General features: G+C 29.8%; 2 protein-coding genes across 2 annotated transcripts in view; both read right to left on the bottom strand.

Moving 5' to 3' along the window:
* The window catches only part of UbcE2H (ubiquitin conjugating enzyme E2H), a 35,482-nt gene extending 21,699 nt beyond the window's left edge, over window positions 1-13,783 (bottom strand). The window contains exons 1-3 of the mRNA XM_012495572.3: window positions 13,545-13,783; window positions 12,157-12,915; window positions 3,342-3,418 (exon numbers count right to left, since the gene is read on the bottom strand). Of these exons, the coding sequence (XP_012351026.1) occupies window positions 3,342-3,418; window positions 12,157-12,209 (130 nt within the window). The 5' untranslated portion in view covers window positions 12,210-12,915; window positions 13,545-13,783. The remainder of the gene's footprint in view (window positions 1-3,341; window positions 3,419-12,156; window positions 12,916-13,544) is intronic.
* A 90-nt stretch (window positions 13,784-13,873) lies between these two features.
* wls (Wnt ligand secretion mediator) lies at window positions 13,874-18,076 on the bottom strand. Its single transcript, XM_012495567.3, has 12 exons — window positions 17,824-18,076; window positions 17,314-17,501; window positions 17,122-17,227; window positions 16,845-16,969; window positions 16,603-16,758; window positions 16,338-16,515; window positions 16,133-16,260; window positions 16,031-16,036; window positions 15,792-15,953; window positions 15,495-15,722; window positions 15,270-15,423; window positions 13,874-15,194 (listed from the first exon to the last, which is right to left on the bottom strand). Exons 1-12 carry the CDS (start codon window positions 17,927-17,929, stop codon window positions 15,094-15,096), a joined length of 1,638 nt encoding a protein of 545 aa, XP_012351021.1. The 5' UTR covers window positions 17,930-18,076; the 3' UTR covers window positions 13,874-15,093.
* Between the last annotated feature and the right edge of the window lie 195 nt (window positions 18,077-18,271).

Here is an 18,271-nt window from a genome sequence, read left to right on the forward strand (position 1 = left end):
AAATTACAACTAGCTTTAAATGAAGAAACAATGTTCATCTGACGAGATTAATGTAAAAACAATTGCGAATTGAATCTGATTTAAAACTATTAAACGATGAACCGACTGGTTCGAGGGCGGCAACCAATTACCTGCAAGTTGGCAAACTTTTACCGTCAGGCTGCGGTCTAGAAACGGGAAAAGAAGAAAACGAATTGAGACCTCAATGAAATCGCAAGTACGTGCGAGATACGTGTGATAAATTAATTCGAAACGAGTCGAGAGGGTGGAAGAGAAAAAGAAGAAAAAAAAACCTTTTTTCAAACAATTCGATTTCCTTTCGAGAAACAAGTACGCATAATCAGATCTGTTCCTTCTCCTTTCGTGACGCTTCTAATTAACGTGGAGTATGCGACGGTTTCGAGGCCATCGACGAGTATCGCGCGTATCGACATTGCTCAAGTATTTATTCGTAATAATTATCCGCAAAGGAAGAGGAGAAATAACTCCATTTTGCCAACAATTAACAACATTGTCGTAACCGCGAAAATATTCGCTTCTCTTATCGCTAAGAATGTATATACTCATATATTGTATGTATTATTATAATATTGCATATCATTACTATATTTATCTTGCTGGATACTAATTTATCTATCCATGTATGTTTACCTTTGCATTATCTTCGCGGTATAATCTATACCTAACGATTATCGTTTTGACTCGAATAAGTGATAATATAACACCAAAATTTTCAACTGTAAAAAGTTCCTCTCCGTTTAAAATTGTTGAGAATTAGAACGTTATTCTCGCCTTCTCGAAGGCAGAAAAAAATTAGACAATCGCGTGGCTATAGAGTGGCAAGTAATTCGATCGTGTGTTCGCGAGAATTCTTTTGAATTTACACCTTCGTCAATATCGTGGAATAAATAACTTGCGTAATATCGATACAAGATATTTGCGAAGAAGAACAATGTGCGCAGCCGGGATGCGAGGATATTGCGTTTTTTTTTTTTTTTTTTTCTTAAATAAGGATGGATTACGGTAATCGTTGTAACAGACGAACGACTACGCGGTTAAAAGTATAATCGACGAACTTAGCCAATCGAAACCTTTCGAAGGACGTAATGAAAAGACGAGCGATAAAAATTATATTTTATAAAAAGTGGCTTTTTATGCCATTCGACGGGACACCAAGCAAACGGATCTCGATAGATTCGAGTATGCTGATTCGTTAAGTACTACGCACCTCCTTGTTTTTCTCGGCCTGTGTTCGTATTGCGTAAGCAATTTATGAACCGGCCGAGAAAAGGAAAAACACGTTGCATTAGCCTCTCCCGAGGATAATAAATACAATCTGAATCTGAAAACAGCGATCGATAGAACATTTAACGGACGCGTGCATTTAACTACATGTTTTCGACATTATAACTCAGTTATGAGTCACACTGTTGGTTAAATGTCACAACTTTGGTCAACTTTGAAGCAAGAAATCGTCCAAGAAATTCTTTTAATTCAACTTTCGGTAAAATCGTCATCATAGATCATCATAGATCATCGTACGTACGATCAGGCCCCATTTTGGCTTTCAAATTTTTAACGAGATTATATACTTAATTTCTGCCAAAAGCTAATTCAATTGAGTAACGCGTAATCAAATAAAACCTCTTGTAAGACTTTAAAAAGTGTTGAACTCAATTCCACGACCCGGAATCCAACAACGAGATAAACATCATTGATCGCCTTTGCAGCGTAAAATTCAGACTACGATTAACTGCTCGCGATAAGTAATTCAAGTCAAATCGTGAAATTGAATTAAACTGATTCTTATCATCGTGATATAAGGTATAAAAAAAATTGCAAGCTCGGAATGAAGTTTCGGGAAAAGAAGAACTTCCTCTTTAGAACGTCTGTGAATCGAGCTGATCGACCACGATAAAACAGACCGGTTGAATGAAACTCGAACGCGCAAATTCGATTGGAGAGGACTCGGTCCTCGGGGATCTGGCAAACGCGACGAAAAGCGATGTCAAGGAACTTTCGTCGCTGGATGCCGGTCAATCGATAATGCTTTTTGCATGCGTGTCGACCAGCTGGTCGAGGAAAGAGTAAATGCACACACTGTTGCATAAGTGTCCGGTGTGCGAAGAGCTGCTGGCGACCTTGGAATATCAAATACTGGAAACGTAAAATGAGCACGTAAAAGCGACGATTCGCGAGCCTGCTCCTTCTGCGAATTAATCGTGCGAGGTTTGGCAGAATCAGGAAATGATCGTGATGATGATAATAGTTCGCGAAGAAAAATTAAGGAAATTTCGTAAGGAACGATGAAATCAATGCTCATTTTTAATTAGGATAAATGTTAAAAAACATTCGTGTAATTAATTTTTAGAGAAATTTTAAAGAAAGATTATATATTTGTGAACGAGGAATCATTGTTTAACCCTTATTCATTCTCCGTTCCTTCAGATTGATTTAACTTTGTGTTTTTCTTTGTGTTCTCTTCACGATTGAAGTGATGTAGAATATGTGATATAGTCTATAAAAAAAAAATCCTTTTATGATTACTCCAAGGTTGTTTTTTTCTTTTTTAAGTTCGAAGGCTAGCCTTCTTTTATTTTAGTATCGGAAATATGAAAAAAAAAGACGTATCATCAACCTGTTTTTAATTTGTAAAAAAAAAATATATCCTTTTAAATGAAAATCATCGCTTCCTTATTGCTAAACGTCACTATTTAATTTTAATCTTCGATTAAAATAATCACGATAAAAGAAAAGAATCTTGGATAATTTTCCTCGTTCGGCCTTCGACTACGTGGATTAAAATAATGTGATAAAGAGATTTTATCCTTCGGAATCATTTTAACTGCAGAATTCGTTACTCGTAAGTGATAGATTACTCTATATCTTAATAACCTTCAATTTGAATCTTTTATAATAATAATAATAATAACAATAATAATAATAATAATAATAATCTCTTATAACTTTACAAATTTACTATTATTTTTTTTTTAAACTGGAGCATAGCTCGATATCCCGCTATCCTCAATAATTCACTCTCTCTCTTTCCCATGATATTCATATAGTTACACGTTATTTCCATTGTAGGTCAATTATACAACAAATAAATTTTATCCCATTTGTAAACAATATTTTTCGTTAAAATCTTCGAATTTCGTTCACACGTCGTATTATAAATAAACAAGAAAATTTAGGATAATAATTATTAAACAATTTCGGAATGTAAAATTGGTAAAATTAATTCTTACGTTCTAAGATATATATAAAGCACATTAATCGTTAAAATTAAACTTTAAACACACAATATAACATAAATATAAATTGAGTGTAATACTTACTGCCCCGTGGACCGTAGAATTTGACGGAAAATTCGTTTAATCCTCCTAATATCGTCACCTCATGCTTGCTTTCTATTCTGTAGAGTAGAGGAGTCGAGTTACGAGTTAAGGAAGATTAAACCTGTAAGAAAAGATCCTTTCGCGGCGTGGGCATCGGCCGCGGGGAACAGATTGATGGGGGGGGAGGGCCGATCGAAAAAGAAAAAAAGAAAGGCCGAGATCGTGCAAACAAGAGGCGAAAACACGGTGCGCAAATAATAAAGCGTCGACGAGAAAACGGTGCAATGAACTGCGGGGGGAAATCGATGTGGAAAGAAGTGCGAACGCAGAAGCGTGTCAGAAGTCTGGCCAGTAATGTTATCTTCGTCAATCGATGAAACGCACCGAAGCTCGCGTGACTTAAGCCGAGCGTGTATTGTAACGCTTCGCATATATTCCTGACGCAATCGAGATTAACTAATTTTTTTATAATAAACCACAATGGGTGGACACAATGTCAGGTGAAATCATTCGTATTAAAAGAACAAAAACTGATTTTCACGGTGGGAAAAAAATGTTTTGATGCAATTCCCTTTTTTTTTTTTTAACGTATCGATGGAAATCAAATTGTTTCTTCGAGTTAACAATGAACAAGATACGAGGAAACAACATTGCGTTTCTTTAATTGGAAATAAATGAATGATAATAAAGTAAATTGCTACACATTGTTTCCACGAAAGTTGAGGTATTAAAGGTGAGAAAATTATGTTTTTTTTTTTTTTTTTTTTTTTTTTTAAAATCAAACCTTGTTATTCTTAAAAAAATTTTTCAGGATTTAATAAACAGCTTAAGATTTCTAAAACGAGAAAAAATTCTTTTCGTATTATTTCGAGTACTGCTATTATTTTAAAGATCAAGGAGAAAGGTAAGCTTTTGTTGCGAAGAATACAGCTTGTAGCACGTTATATGGCTCGATACAGTTTCTTTTCAAATCCATATCCAATTTCAACTTGGAAAAATGGTAAACGGTTGAAAGAATCGGGAAAAGAAAAGAAAAGTTTTCAGCCGCGTTTAATAAGTATGTACGCAAACGACGATTGCTGAAATTATCAAGCACGCATCGTTGGAAAAAACTTTGAGGTCACGTTTAATTTTAATTTCGTCGATTCTTTTTTACTTGATACATCGCGATGCAAAGATTCATTGCTCATTCAATTTTCACGCGAAATTAATCCTTTAACGATATAATTCACAAAAATATAAACTATCGCGGAAAAATCGTAAGTGTGAATCGTTGAACGAGATCGGAAATCGAGTTCGAAAACAAGCGATGTAACCGGAACGGAGCAGAAGAACGGAACTTTAACTGCCTAGGTTTGGAGAAAGTTCACAGAACAATATTTCGCAAAGCGTACACATTACGACTGAATCAAAATCAATGGAAAAAAAAAAAGATTAATTAGAAGCATCTTTGTTATAATTACGTAATTATTTGAAAATCGTAAAAAAAAAAAAATTAAAATATAAAATCAATAAAATTTAATAAAATTGAGATTCAATTGTTGAATCTTTATAGAACGAAATAACCGAGAGGGATTTAGTTTCGAAGCATGACTGCATAACCATATCGAACCCTTTTATTACTTAATATTTTTCTTTAATGCACAAGTTAAGAAGGGAAATCGAATTACAACGATGTACGTCATGTTATTCAACGTACGATAAACCACTTTCTTGTTTTGGCAAGTGGTTACACACGAGCCCAGCATTGCGAAGCTCTCACCTCGGATAACTACAAGAGCTTTGTTACATGGAAGACCAGGTTCTCATGAATACGCTCGATTCTAGTCAATATCGGTGGATTTGTTTCCTGTAATGGCGTAGGCTACACATAAAGCAGAGATGGACAACGCTATGCTAACGGCACACGAGCAAACGCATTACGTCTCTCGTCGAGTACACGAGAGAAATAGAATCCAAACTAACGCGTGCTACGCAAGTTATACGATATATGATAAGCTAAAATAATTTTCTTCCCGCAATATACCGTAATTGCAAAAGCAATATCGGTAGACGAACATATTATTCCGCCGGAAGTATTACGTTTCTTCGCGTCCTATGTACGAGGAATTTCATTGTTGCATGCTTTCACGAGTGACTCGCGGAAGTCAGAGCGAACTATCTTTGATTAACATACAAATTGACGTAGAATGTATTATCAAAAAGAAATTAATTCCTCGTTTCGTACGATTGTTCCAAATGATTGCACAACGTAATATTGAAACGATTGATTCGATTAGTCTACGATCGATAAAATCGAACGAGCATTATTCGATAAGATTGATTTTATCGACACAACTCGTTATCCCTGAGAAAAAATACGTTTAAATAAGAAGAAAGGAATAAAATTATATCGCCAAGATTCTATTTTAAAATGATCCAATTGAATCGAAGATAATCCATGATTACAAAGAAAAATGTATTAATCTACATAAAATGATGATATATGTATTAGAAATATATTATCAAGATGTTTTAATGGCCTCGATTTCACTGAGAGTGTTCGTGCACTCGACCATGCATACGTACGATGAATATCAAAAAGGGATGGAAGCGATTGCTCAATCTTGAAGACCGTTACGGAGCATTTGCTTCTGGCGCGATGTTGTTGTTTACAATGTCGGGCGAACCAGTCAGCGTTTCACTAAGAACGGACTGACAGTCTGTTTTCGCCCCTCTTAACTCGCTCCACCTCTCACGCTTCGTCTTTGTTTCCGCAATCCACTATCCATTTTCTCTATCCTTTTTTTCACTTAATCTCTCGCTACGCCATTCCGCTCGACGGAGGAACCACTAAACTCTCATGCTTGTACGAAAACTACACGCGACTGCGTATCGAAATAAACTGCACGTGTGCGAATCGAGTATTCGTTTTTATCGGTCTATCTACGCTCAAGATACACGTACGACCATTTTAAAAGCCTCGCTATAAGCTACGTCCCTGGCTGTATTTTATTTTTGGAAGACACTCTCTAGGTAACCGCTTATCGACGACTTGATAAATTCAAAACGGAATACAATGAACAATTTAAATTTCGTATTGACGCGTATGTTCGATCGAAAATATTCATTTAAATCGTGAATGCGATTCGTCAAATTTTATATCATACATCATTTTTCTTTCTTTCTCGTTCGATACTCTGAGCATCGAATCTTTCTTCCTTCTCCCCACTACGAGTTTCCCCCTCTACTATTCCCTACTTTAAATCTTTATGGCGCGTTTATATAATTCTAATTTTATTTTCGATTTATTCGCAAATACTATATACAAATAATATGCATAAAAAATATATATATTTACGCATTATCGTTATTTAATCGATGACCTTGCCTTGTATCTCTGAAGTTATAAAAATTTGATAAGTAACGTCGAGATAAAATCAAAAACGAATGGCGCGAAAATACAAAAACAGATTCGAAACGTAATCTATTATTACGAAAGATGCATTATATATTTATAATTGTAATTAATATCGCATTTTTTTAGCTAATGCAAAAATTACAATAAAACAACATTAAACATTAGGCGGTAAATATGGTATTATATATTCGAATACTACACAAATTGAAAGGTCACATTGATAGTAGAAGAATGTATGTAATCCGGGCCGTAAACAAGATCAAACATTGGATATACGAGATGAATTCGGCATATTCCATTTTTCACTTTATTCATATTTGGCTATGCTCCGAAATTTAATATCGTATTAAATGTACTTTGAGTAGCAAATACATTAATCGAACCAATGGTGAGAAATTTACAAATACGAGTTGTTTAAACATCAAAGAAAAATATACTCCGCCTACATGTTTATGATTCAATAAACTTCTAACCATCTTTAGATTTAAAATTGAATCACTCTGGGGGAAAAAAGCATTCGAAGAATTCTAACCGAACGAATTCTTAAAAATTTATTATTAAATTTATTATTATTATTAACGATCGTATCGAAAATAAATAATTATTTTCTACGCTTTTTGAAGAAATCAAGTTTCTCGATATCGAGTCATCACTATTTCGAGATACTATTTCATATGCATTTCTAAATCAAGTTTCTTCAATCCTTTCATTTCATATAGAATTGAATCGATCTTCGAACAAATATTCTAGATATTGATTAATTCCGATCTCCAATATTCAGAGAACGATAATTGAAGCTTTTAACAACGAACATATAAAGGGAACGAGATCTTCTCTCTCCAATTTCTCTCCCCCTCCACAAACTTTTGCTCGAGGACACGTACGTACTTGAAACGCATCGATACGCAGGTCTCACGTAAAATTGCATCAGGCAGATAACGGCCTCGATACATGTATATTTCTCACGTGTGCTTGCGTGTCTCCAAATCCATTACAATGAACTATTAACCATCCACACTGAGAAGCTTGCTAATTACTAGCGTAATTGATTAGCTTGATTTCGGTGGATAAACAAGGAATCTTCCGAGAGGTCCATCGAGTATCCATATTTAGTCCATCGATCCATAATTGAATTACTTTTAGAATCATATTTATATGTATCTTATCTATCGCCACACTGTTAGAGTAGTAATAGAAATTACGTCTGAATATATGTATATATATATTGCCGTAAACGCAATTTACAGCATTATCTGCAAAGCAATAGGACATTTAAATTTCAAAAACATAATTTATTTCGATATCCTTTTTTAATTTTTTAACTTTCTAAGGCATGATGTATCGTTCGAATTTTGATTTAAACGAAGAGCCGTCAGACTTACTACGCGAGTAATACGCGTTCGATGCACTCACCGAATTGGAAATTTATACCATGGAAATATAAAAAGTAATAGTAAAATTGCATCATATTCATTAAACTCAATTAATAGTATTAAATACTTTATATTTATTTGATTCGTCTTTGTATTGTCTATTGTTATATGTTCATGTATGATTAGATACGAGCGATGCTTTGAAAATGAAGCTTAAGTTTACACGTCATGTTGTGCCGCGGGAAAATTAAATTTTTATAGATTTTAAAAATAGAATTAATAATTTATGTAATTAAAAAATAGAGATTATTTTAAAATATTACTATCCTTGATATCTTTTCATATGTATTTTAATCTTAAAATATAATTTTTATTATATTCTAATATTTCTATTTCGTAAAATTTAGAAAATTCTTAATTTCTCGTTTGTTTCACATTTTATCTTTAATAGTTTAACAGATTACACGATTAGTAGCGTTAGAAATTATAAACTATAAAATCATTTTGATAAATCAATGAAAATTCTGTTTTTCTAATTAATAATATCTGTTAATAAATTGTGACAATAACGGAATTATATACTATTTTCCTGTTCGAAAATTGTAATGTAATTTTCCTTACTTATTTGAAAGATATTCTAACGAGAATAGATCAGATGATAAAAACAACGTTAGAATAGACGAAGGTGTATATAAATATGCAGTGCAATTCTAGAAGAGGAAGCAAACCTTGTCATTCGTGTTATGTGGGCGTCCAAGGTGAGCCTTTGCGATCATACGATGAACGTTCTAATAGATACGTTTTACAACACTTTAAACAGTGCTTTTTAATACGAACGAATTTATGTCAACAACATTATGTGCTAATTATTATAAAAAATTCAATGTTTCTGCTAAATCTACGAAAATGATAAAAAACAATATAATGAAAAATATTTAAATATCATATTACATTAAATAATATCAAAAAAATATTAAATAAAAACAATATGTTACATAAATATTTTAAGTTAATATATAATCATAATTTATTCTATATTCCTATCCGTTGAAACGTAGAATCAAGCATTGGTATTTCAGAAGTCTTGCTATACCGACAGATAAAATTTTCACTAGCTTTAATATTCTGTTTCTTTACGACCATGAACAAATAACAAAGGTGCACTCGCATAATTAAAGGAATTCGAGTAGCAGATAATGGATACATTTCAAATTAACAAAACAATTCTTTAAAGTATTAATTAACTTTAATTATTTTATCAGTATTTCATGATCTTTAATAAAATCTTTAAAGACGAATTCCTATTTTTATATACTTCGCATTTATGAAATACAAAAGAATAGAAACTCATATGAGTAAAAGAAACTTGAATGAAGAATAAAATACATGCAAATGTCTTCGAATTATTTCGATCAAAGATTCCATTTTATTACAAGAGTTGATTTTATTTTATTCGATTCTATATGGAAATGAAAAAATTTTCCTAAAATTTTAATTAATTTAAACTTGAAATTTAAATTTAAATTTGAAATTTAATTGAAATTTAAAATATATCTAGATGAAATTTGTTTATTAAAAATTAATGAATAACATATTGACAAAAAAAAGTTTGTCAATTTATCAAAAGAAAATTTGCAGTATAAAAAAAATAAAAAAATTATTTAGCAATATTTAGATATATCAGATTTAAAATCAAAAAAAAAAACAAATTTAGAAAATGCAAGAAAATAAATAACCATAGAAAAAGACAAAGAACATAAAACAGAGAACGAAAAGTTTATATTTATGCAAAATCATTAATTTTTCCTATTTATATATTTTATATATTTCACGAAATAATAATTAATGAATATATCTAGTTTTCAGTTTATGATAAAAATTAGAAAATACAAACTTTTTAAAGAATATATTTTTTTATTGTATCGAATCCAATTAAAAAAACAAACAAGAAGACTGGATTATTTTATCTCATGAATCAGTTATTAATGTAAATTTTAATCTAGCCATATATGTAGCTTTCATTATTATTAGAAATATTTATTTATGATATAAATATAATATTTTATTAATTTAATTGAATCATGGAATAAAAATTCAATCGAATTTGAAAAAAATAAGAATTTTAAATTGCCATTAAAGTAAACTTGTATTCTCGACTTCTTTAGCTTCGCTAGGATCTTTGTTTTTGTCTTTAACAACACAATAACATAACATAATCGAACAATATTCTTTTTAAAATAAATAATTATATGTTTTTTTATTATTATTTTTATTATTTTTTTTTAAATTCTAAAATTAATGCAATGTTAATGAATTATTCTCAAATTATTTTACAAATTTTTGAATTGAATAAAATTTAACAAAACACAAAACACAAATTAACTGTAACAAAATTAAGAAGATTTGGAAAAGAATTTTCAAGGGAAAAAAATATAAAATATATAAAAAAGTTGAAAAATAATATTCATAATATTATAATGAAATGACATCAAATTTTATAAAAAGTTTTTAAAGTCGCAATATTAAATATTCAAGATTGTAAATTTATAAGGATCAAAGACGTTTAATGTTTTTTTTGAAAAAAGATTATTATTAACATTAGTAAATATGTATGCACGAAAAGGCGAAATAAAGAGAAAGAAATTTTTCTAGAAATTTGAAAGCTCCCTATTGAAAAACGAATACATCCAATTCACTTTAGCGCTTACAAATTTAATGTAAGCTTCAACAAAGACTGATCGATGTTACAAGACACGAAAGAACTCGGTATAGAGACTATCATCGTTCTAGAAAAACTGACACATTCGTTCATGAAAGTCTACATAGAAAATAATAAGCGAAACACGATATTATATCATGCAAAAATCAATTTCTTACGTATCGAGGTCAAATATACATTTATTACTTTTTTTCTCTTTTTTCTCTTTTAATTATTCATGTCATGTTGATTTCTTATATCAAGAATGAAATGAAAGTAGAAACTACAAACAACAAATTTTTATGGTAATATTAAAATAATCGATTTGTTTCTATAAAGAATAGACGCAATTAAAAATATCACAGCTTTTTCTCGTTTCTATGCGAAATACCTTTGTTCTTTGTATCTCAAATAGTCACTATATAGACAAAAAAAATAGAAATTATTATTCAGTATTGTCACGTGATTTATCATAACATTTGATAAAAAAAAAATAATTTTTATCCATCTCAGTTTCTTTATTATTTATATTTTTCTTTTTTTATATATATTTATTTATATAAAATTTGACACTTTGCGTCATTTTCATGAACTATTCAGTTGAGGTTGGAATACGGCAGTGACGTCTCAATTACCGTTGGTCGCGCACTCCATTTCAAATCAACGTTATATATATGTCGTTCTTTGACGCGCGACTTTAAATATTTACGCTCACCAAGAAATATATAAATATAAAAAGTATTCAAAATACTTTTCATCATTCATCATTCGAATTATTTAGATCGAAATAAGAAACTTGTTAAATAATAAAAGTCGAGATACAAAGAAAGCGAAAGAAAGAGATAAAATACAAAAAAAAATGGAAAGAATGAAATCTAACCTCTAGAACCTACAACTGTATATCACACTCATCGTGCGTTAAACGAACGAGATAAAGCTGCGCACACACGACTACAGGGACGTAGTCAGCTGGTTAAAAACAGCTGTGTCCCGTCATCGACGAAACGAGGAATTAAATATCCCTCATCATCATGAAACACCATGACATTGCAACGCGTTGTTTCTCGTCGACCTATAAACTGATCATACCTGATAAACAAGCGATCCAGCCGTAACATGCCATGCATACTGCGTAGTCTTGCATTCGCAACCATGTGCAGGCCTCTCTTGCACTCGATTGCAAGCACGTGCGATAGAGCGAAAGAGAAAGAAAGAACGAGAACAAGAGAAGTAGGGGATAGAGGGGAGGGACAAAGAAGGAATGAAGTGGGGATGAAAAAAAGAAAAAAGAAGGCAGAGATACAAATAGCGAGTAGAAGAAATAAAAGTGAATTTCAAGGATACAATTTGAGAACGTCCGTGTCCATACGTCGTTTTCCAGCGCTGGGGGACGACATATTTATCGTCTATTAACGCAGCAGAGCCCTTCGCAGCAAGTCCTTGAATCAGCTGAGCTCGATTGTCGTTTCAGAAGGGCCTCTGACTGCTTAGGATTATTTACCACAGCAGAACCCGCGAAAGAATTGGTTTTTCACCACTATGATATAACACACTCTGTTTTCCCGTACAGTTATTCAGCACCGAGAAAAAAAACAAAGACACGCGCGCGTGATGGTCGCTAGTCAGTCGTTGGATGTTCGACGCTCGCCACGAAGGAAAACGACACGGGACGAATTCCGCGACGTCAGCGTTTAATGATGTTTTCTATGGATGAACGAGCGTACGATCCCTTGAAGAGCAGCGATATACAAAAGATCTTCCTCTTTGTCCAGGCGGACCAAGTCAAAAACTTCGGGCTAGAGAATCATTTCACCATCACCAACGACGACCCGTTTAGAGACTCGTACTGTCGACACGTTTCTCGCGCACACAGAAAACAATTCTTTCCCCTAAACCTCCTCCGCCTCCACCACTACGAAACGCCTGTTCTCGTGCACCCCACTGTCAACTCACGGACTTCACCGCATCTGATTCCGTTTCTACACTGCTCTCTTGCTTGCTGCTACCTCTGTCTCACGTTGTGCCAGTGAATGCGCGCGCACAATACAAAATCCCTGCTATGATCCACGAATCGCCACTGGTTCTTTCGGTCAACCAATATCACTAGAATTATATATCGACTACGATAAACTTCTATTACTTTTTATCTCTCTTTTAAAATTCAAATTCCATACTTAAAAAACCAATAATTTCAAATATAAATATATTGAAGTTTCAAAAAATATATTACTTACTCATCGTAATCTTATTATTCGATATTTTTTCTATATGAATGACTTACGTCATAGATAGAATATACATTTAGATAAAATATTAATGTGTAATATTATATTTTATAAATAAAATATAAGAAATAAAAAAAGACGCTTATAAATACCGCTTATGAAATTATATTATTATATAACCATTTATATTATAAATAATTTACGATTTTAAAATATATCAAGTATTTATAACATAATTACATAAAAGTAAGTAGTATGATTACGCGTAAATTTAAATATTAATTGATTTTATATATTAATATAATATGTTAAATTTAAAAAAATAAATATATACACTTTTAAAACCTACTAAGTTAAATTACTAGTTCTTGGTAACACTGTGATTTAGTTTGTATCAAAGATATGTGTGTGGAACTTGAATTTAAATATAATATAATAATTATATTTGTATAATTATTAATAAAATATAAGCAATATAAAAAATACTTATAAATAATATATAAATACCTTTTTGAATCAACAATATAAAATTCAATATTTATTAAATTTTAAGAAACTTGACATTTGGAATTAACCCATCACACGCATATTATAATAAATCAAATGAGCACGTACACTGATAAAATTATAAGGAAGAAATTCAATTAAACAGCAATTATTCTCATGAATGAATAAATTGTAAAGAAAAAGAATTGAATTGTTCAGTGAGTCAAATGTCGCACAATTCGCGTTTTACACGGACGTTTAATAACGTTAAAACAAAAGACACCTATTATGACAAAATTAGCATGTACATAACGTATAATAATACTGCAATATTTAGTAACTCAGTAAAATTATTCTAACGAATTGATTTATTTAAAAAATGTATAAAAATTACGAATATAAAATTTCATCTAATATACAACAGAAAAATATCCCAATTGAATACTGTACCAAATTCACAATAATAAATACACAGAAGTTTGAGATCCTTAAAATACATTACATGTTATATGTTTTACATTTTTAAAATCATTTTAAAAATATGACAAGTCATAATATACAAAAATTTGTTTCATATTATTGTTCATTAATACATTTCAATGAATACATTGAAGTTATAGAAAATACTAATTCTGTTGCCTCTCAAATATAAGTACTCTATATATAAGTAACTAATGTGCACTAAATTCACTCTATTAAAGTGTTACAATTCTATTGCACTCTTTTTCTGTTCAGGTCTACTTTGTTGCATGCATACATCTTAAATTCTAATAATTATATTAATAATGCATCAAAGTTAATAAAAATTTATATGAAATGTATATGATATTAAAAATTTATCGAGGAACTTTTAATACTGTCAAAAGTAGATTTTTGCATAATAATAATACAGAAAAAAATTTAACATACAATTTCAATATCACATAACTATCATTATAATGCTTTATGTTATTAAAATGAATGTTAATTATGGATAAATGCCCAATACTGATATGTTCTATAAAACGATGGAATAGAGTATTTATTATTAAAGAGAGACTGATTCATTAAAGGCTATTATTGTAGGTATGGCAGTACTATTATAATATTGTTTAATTTAGTACTATTATAATTTTATTTATATATGTGAAAAAATCTTATTGGAAAAAATATATTTAGATTTAAAATGGAATGTTTTAAAATGTTTTAAAATAGCAATACCTACGTGTTATTCTAGCATGATCATATATGAATATGATACATAATCATCATGAAAATATTAAAAAATATTTCAGAGATAAAATAATTCTCTATTCGTTTTACTTAAAAATACTTAATAAATTGTTAAGTATATAAAATATTAAGTAAACGTATTAAAGAAAAAGTAAAGCTTTAAAAATATTCTTCTTAATAAATAATTAATTTTGGCATCAAAAGATTACTTGTCAGAGTATTATCAGTCCTTGTATTCTCTATAAATATCGAAAATTCTTAATTCATATTTATAGCTTTCTATGCTATGTTTAAGTACAAAATTGTTGACTGGTCGGTTGTCACTTCTATTTTTTATAAAAAAAAAAATGTGTACCATTTATTCTACAGCTGTTTTTCGTGCAAATGCTGTCAAAGACAACATTTCATTAGGATCAGTGGATAAACGTGAAAATTCAATTTCTTCACTAATACTATTTTCTGAAATTGAGAATATAGTGTAATAAATAATTAATAAAAAAAAGTATAGAAATATATACAGAAAATATGATTTACCAGATGGTTCAATAGGCCATTGTTTATGTGAAGGAGCATATAAGCATAATAATGCTATGGTATAAATATTCCACATTCCATATACACCAGTAAAAAATGCTGATGTCATTTCCAAATGTAATTCTTCATCCCATTTCCATTGCCCTTCTGCAACCTACGTATGTAATACTTTAGTACATTAATTTATTTCTTCTAATATTTTAAATACAAAATTTGAATAAATACCTGGCCAAGAATAAAACCAACAACTGTTAAGGATGCACATAATAATGTAGCAATCATCAAAAATTTAAATCGATATATTACACCTTCATAGTGTAAACGCCGTGCTGAACTCATGCTAGGTAATGCAGCTCTTTTTGCACTAATATTCATGAATACTTTCCATATCATATAAGCTAAAAATATTAAGTACATGCCAGCAGATATTCCAGCTAAAATTATAAATGATAACTGTTTTATATTTAAAGTCAAGAAAAATTTTTATAATATAAAAAGAAAAATTTTAGTATAAAAGGATACAGCAAATTTAGTCCCAAGATCTGTTACCCAAATTGAATAAAATGGATTTCGTAATTGTACTCCACGTTCACACATATCAAATACAAATAATGATAAACATCCAATACCCACTGCAGAAAGATGACGCCAATAACATTTTAAAGAATTTCTTTGTTCACCTTCCTAATTGGAAAGCAAAATAAATTATATTTCTGACATAAAAATGCAATTATATAAAAAAATTATGAGTAAAAACAAACCTGTATCTGATGTGATGAAAGACAATGGATGAAAAGAAAGAATCTATTAATATATAAGAATCAAATTACTTAAAATCAATTTAATATATATAAACATTTTACCATAAGATGTTCTCCAGCAAATACAAGCCAAAAGGATAAAAGAATTGCATAGAATACTCCTTGTCTAATATCACCCAATAAAAGCATAAATGGCATATCATATGCAAGTGTTAAATATTCCAAAGGCACTAAAAAAATTATATTTGTATAAATATAATCAATTTTCATGTATCAAATACATTATATTAATCTATAAATTACTTACTATTTAAAAATGATAGAGCTATGCCTAGAGCTAAAAGTAAATATTCCAAAAGAGCTGGTGATCTAGAAAGCATATGTACCCGCCTCCAATACCAAGTAAGAACACATAAAACAATTGGAAAATAAATAGTTTTTAAACTAACCCATACTTTTGTAAATCCACCATTTTGATTGATAGCCTGAAAATTAGATGTTAATTTAGGAGTTCAGTTTTTTATGAATGCAAAAATAGTTTTATAAAAATATTTTAAATACTATATATTTACTGTAAGCCACAAATCAGTTATATGACCTAAACCCTGATTGATATTTCTGTCAGTATCAGCAGGAAGACGAATATTTAAAAGATAATAATCATGAAATAGAGATCCAAGTTCAAATAATGGTACCACGCTACAATTATAATTATACTGTTCCAATGCCTATAAAAAAGAATTATTTGTAAATAAATATACATTTACTATATTCAAGTATAATAAAATAATCAAGTAAGTATAATAATATTTACATCATCAATACTACAATCTAGAATTCTTTCTACCACAGAAGCAGCATATGGTTTCCAACCATCATCTGGATCACCTTTATTTCTGTAAGCAAGTCTTGCATCCAATGTTATTTTGGTCCTAGGAGCTGTAAAATATAATAATTAATACATATAAATAAAACAATATTTTATATATATATATATATATATATATATATATATATATATATATATATATATATATTTATATTTATATTTATATTGAAAAAAAGAAACCAATAAAAAAGAGATAAATCACCAATTTCTATTTGACTATGATATACAATATCCACTTGTAAAACACCAATCAAATTTTGTTGCCATCTAGAATAATCAAGTTGCATGCTATTTCGAGGTACAGGCATCTGTAAAATAAATAATATATTAAATTTAAATTTTTACATTAATCATAATGCATAGTTTTTAATATAATACAATTTTATAGAATTACCTGAAATGTATATACAACTTGATATGCTTGATGATGATTATCAAAACTAAATCGATTCATATCAACAGGAATACAAGATCCTTTTCCTCTTGAATAAAACCATTTTCTTCCTCCTGGTTCAGATCCATTTATACGAATATCTTTGCAAGGTGTACCAAGTATATTTTGGCTACTAGCTGGAGTTGGAGCTAAAACATAATATATATGTAGATCATTGTATTATTACTTGTTATATATATTTTTATTAAAATTCCAATAAAAAAGTAATAATTCACAATAATTGCAATAACAAATTTTAAAAATAAAAATAATAAATCCATTAATTCAATAATTTTTATTATAAATAGTTAATAAGTATTTAAAATTTTTCATAATATTTAAAATGTAAACATATAGCTATTTATTTACAAAAACTTTTATATTTCACAAAACATTTAAAATAAAAATTATAACATTTAACTATAGTCAATATTATAATAATTTTGAAATGATTGACATTTCTTAACTTACCAATAAGCCCGCCTATTAAAAAACAAATTATTTGTGCGATAACGAGTAATATTACGAGTACTGAAAGCTTTCTACCACTTAAATTTTCTATGATTGTTCCTTGCATTTTTTTAAATATAATTATTTATTATAGTCTTTATAATATTTTCTATTCAAAATATAAAATCACCAAAAAGGACGCATAAGCAGACGCGTTTCTGTAATGTGAAGAGCAGTTTAACGTGCTTTTCGAGTAGCTTCACTTTTCAAAATGGAAGCTGTGACATACCAATATTTATAGAAATTCTTGTGAAAATCTCTAAAAAGATTCTGCGAACCAATCATCTCATATTCAATGTTGCCAACAATCATCTAATACATTTATAAAGTATAGAAATATCGCTACAATTTTAAGTACTCATTAATAAAATTTTGAATATACCGAAGACTATTGAAAATTATCGAACAC

This window comes from Apis florea, unplaced genomic scaffold, assembly GCF_048593485.1.
Source record: "Apis florea isolate Af1SG1 unplaced genomic scaffold, ASM4859348v1 contig_3772_pilon, whole genome shotgun sequence".
NCBI lineage: Eukaryota > Metazoa > Arthropoda > Insecta > Hymenoptera > Apidae > Apis > Apis florea.

Coding starts and splice junctions, on each gene's coding strand:
- wls (XM_012495567.3), bottom strand. CDS start 17,929: ATGCAAGGAACAATCATAGAAAATTTAAGTGGTAGAAAGCTTTCAGTA. Junction 17,228..17,313: donor AAGTTGTATATACATTTCAG/GTAATTCTATAA, acceptor TTTATTTTACAG/ATGCCTGTACCTCGAAATAG. Junction 15,195..15,269: donor ATGGCCTATTGAACCATCTG/GTAAATCATATT, acceptor TCTCAATTTCAG/AAAATAGTATTAGTGAAGAA.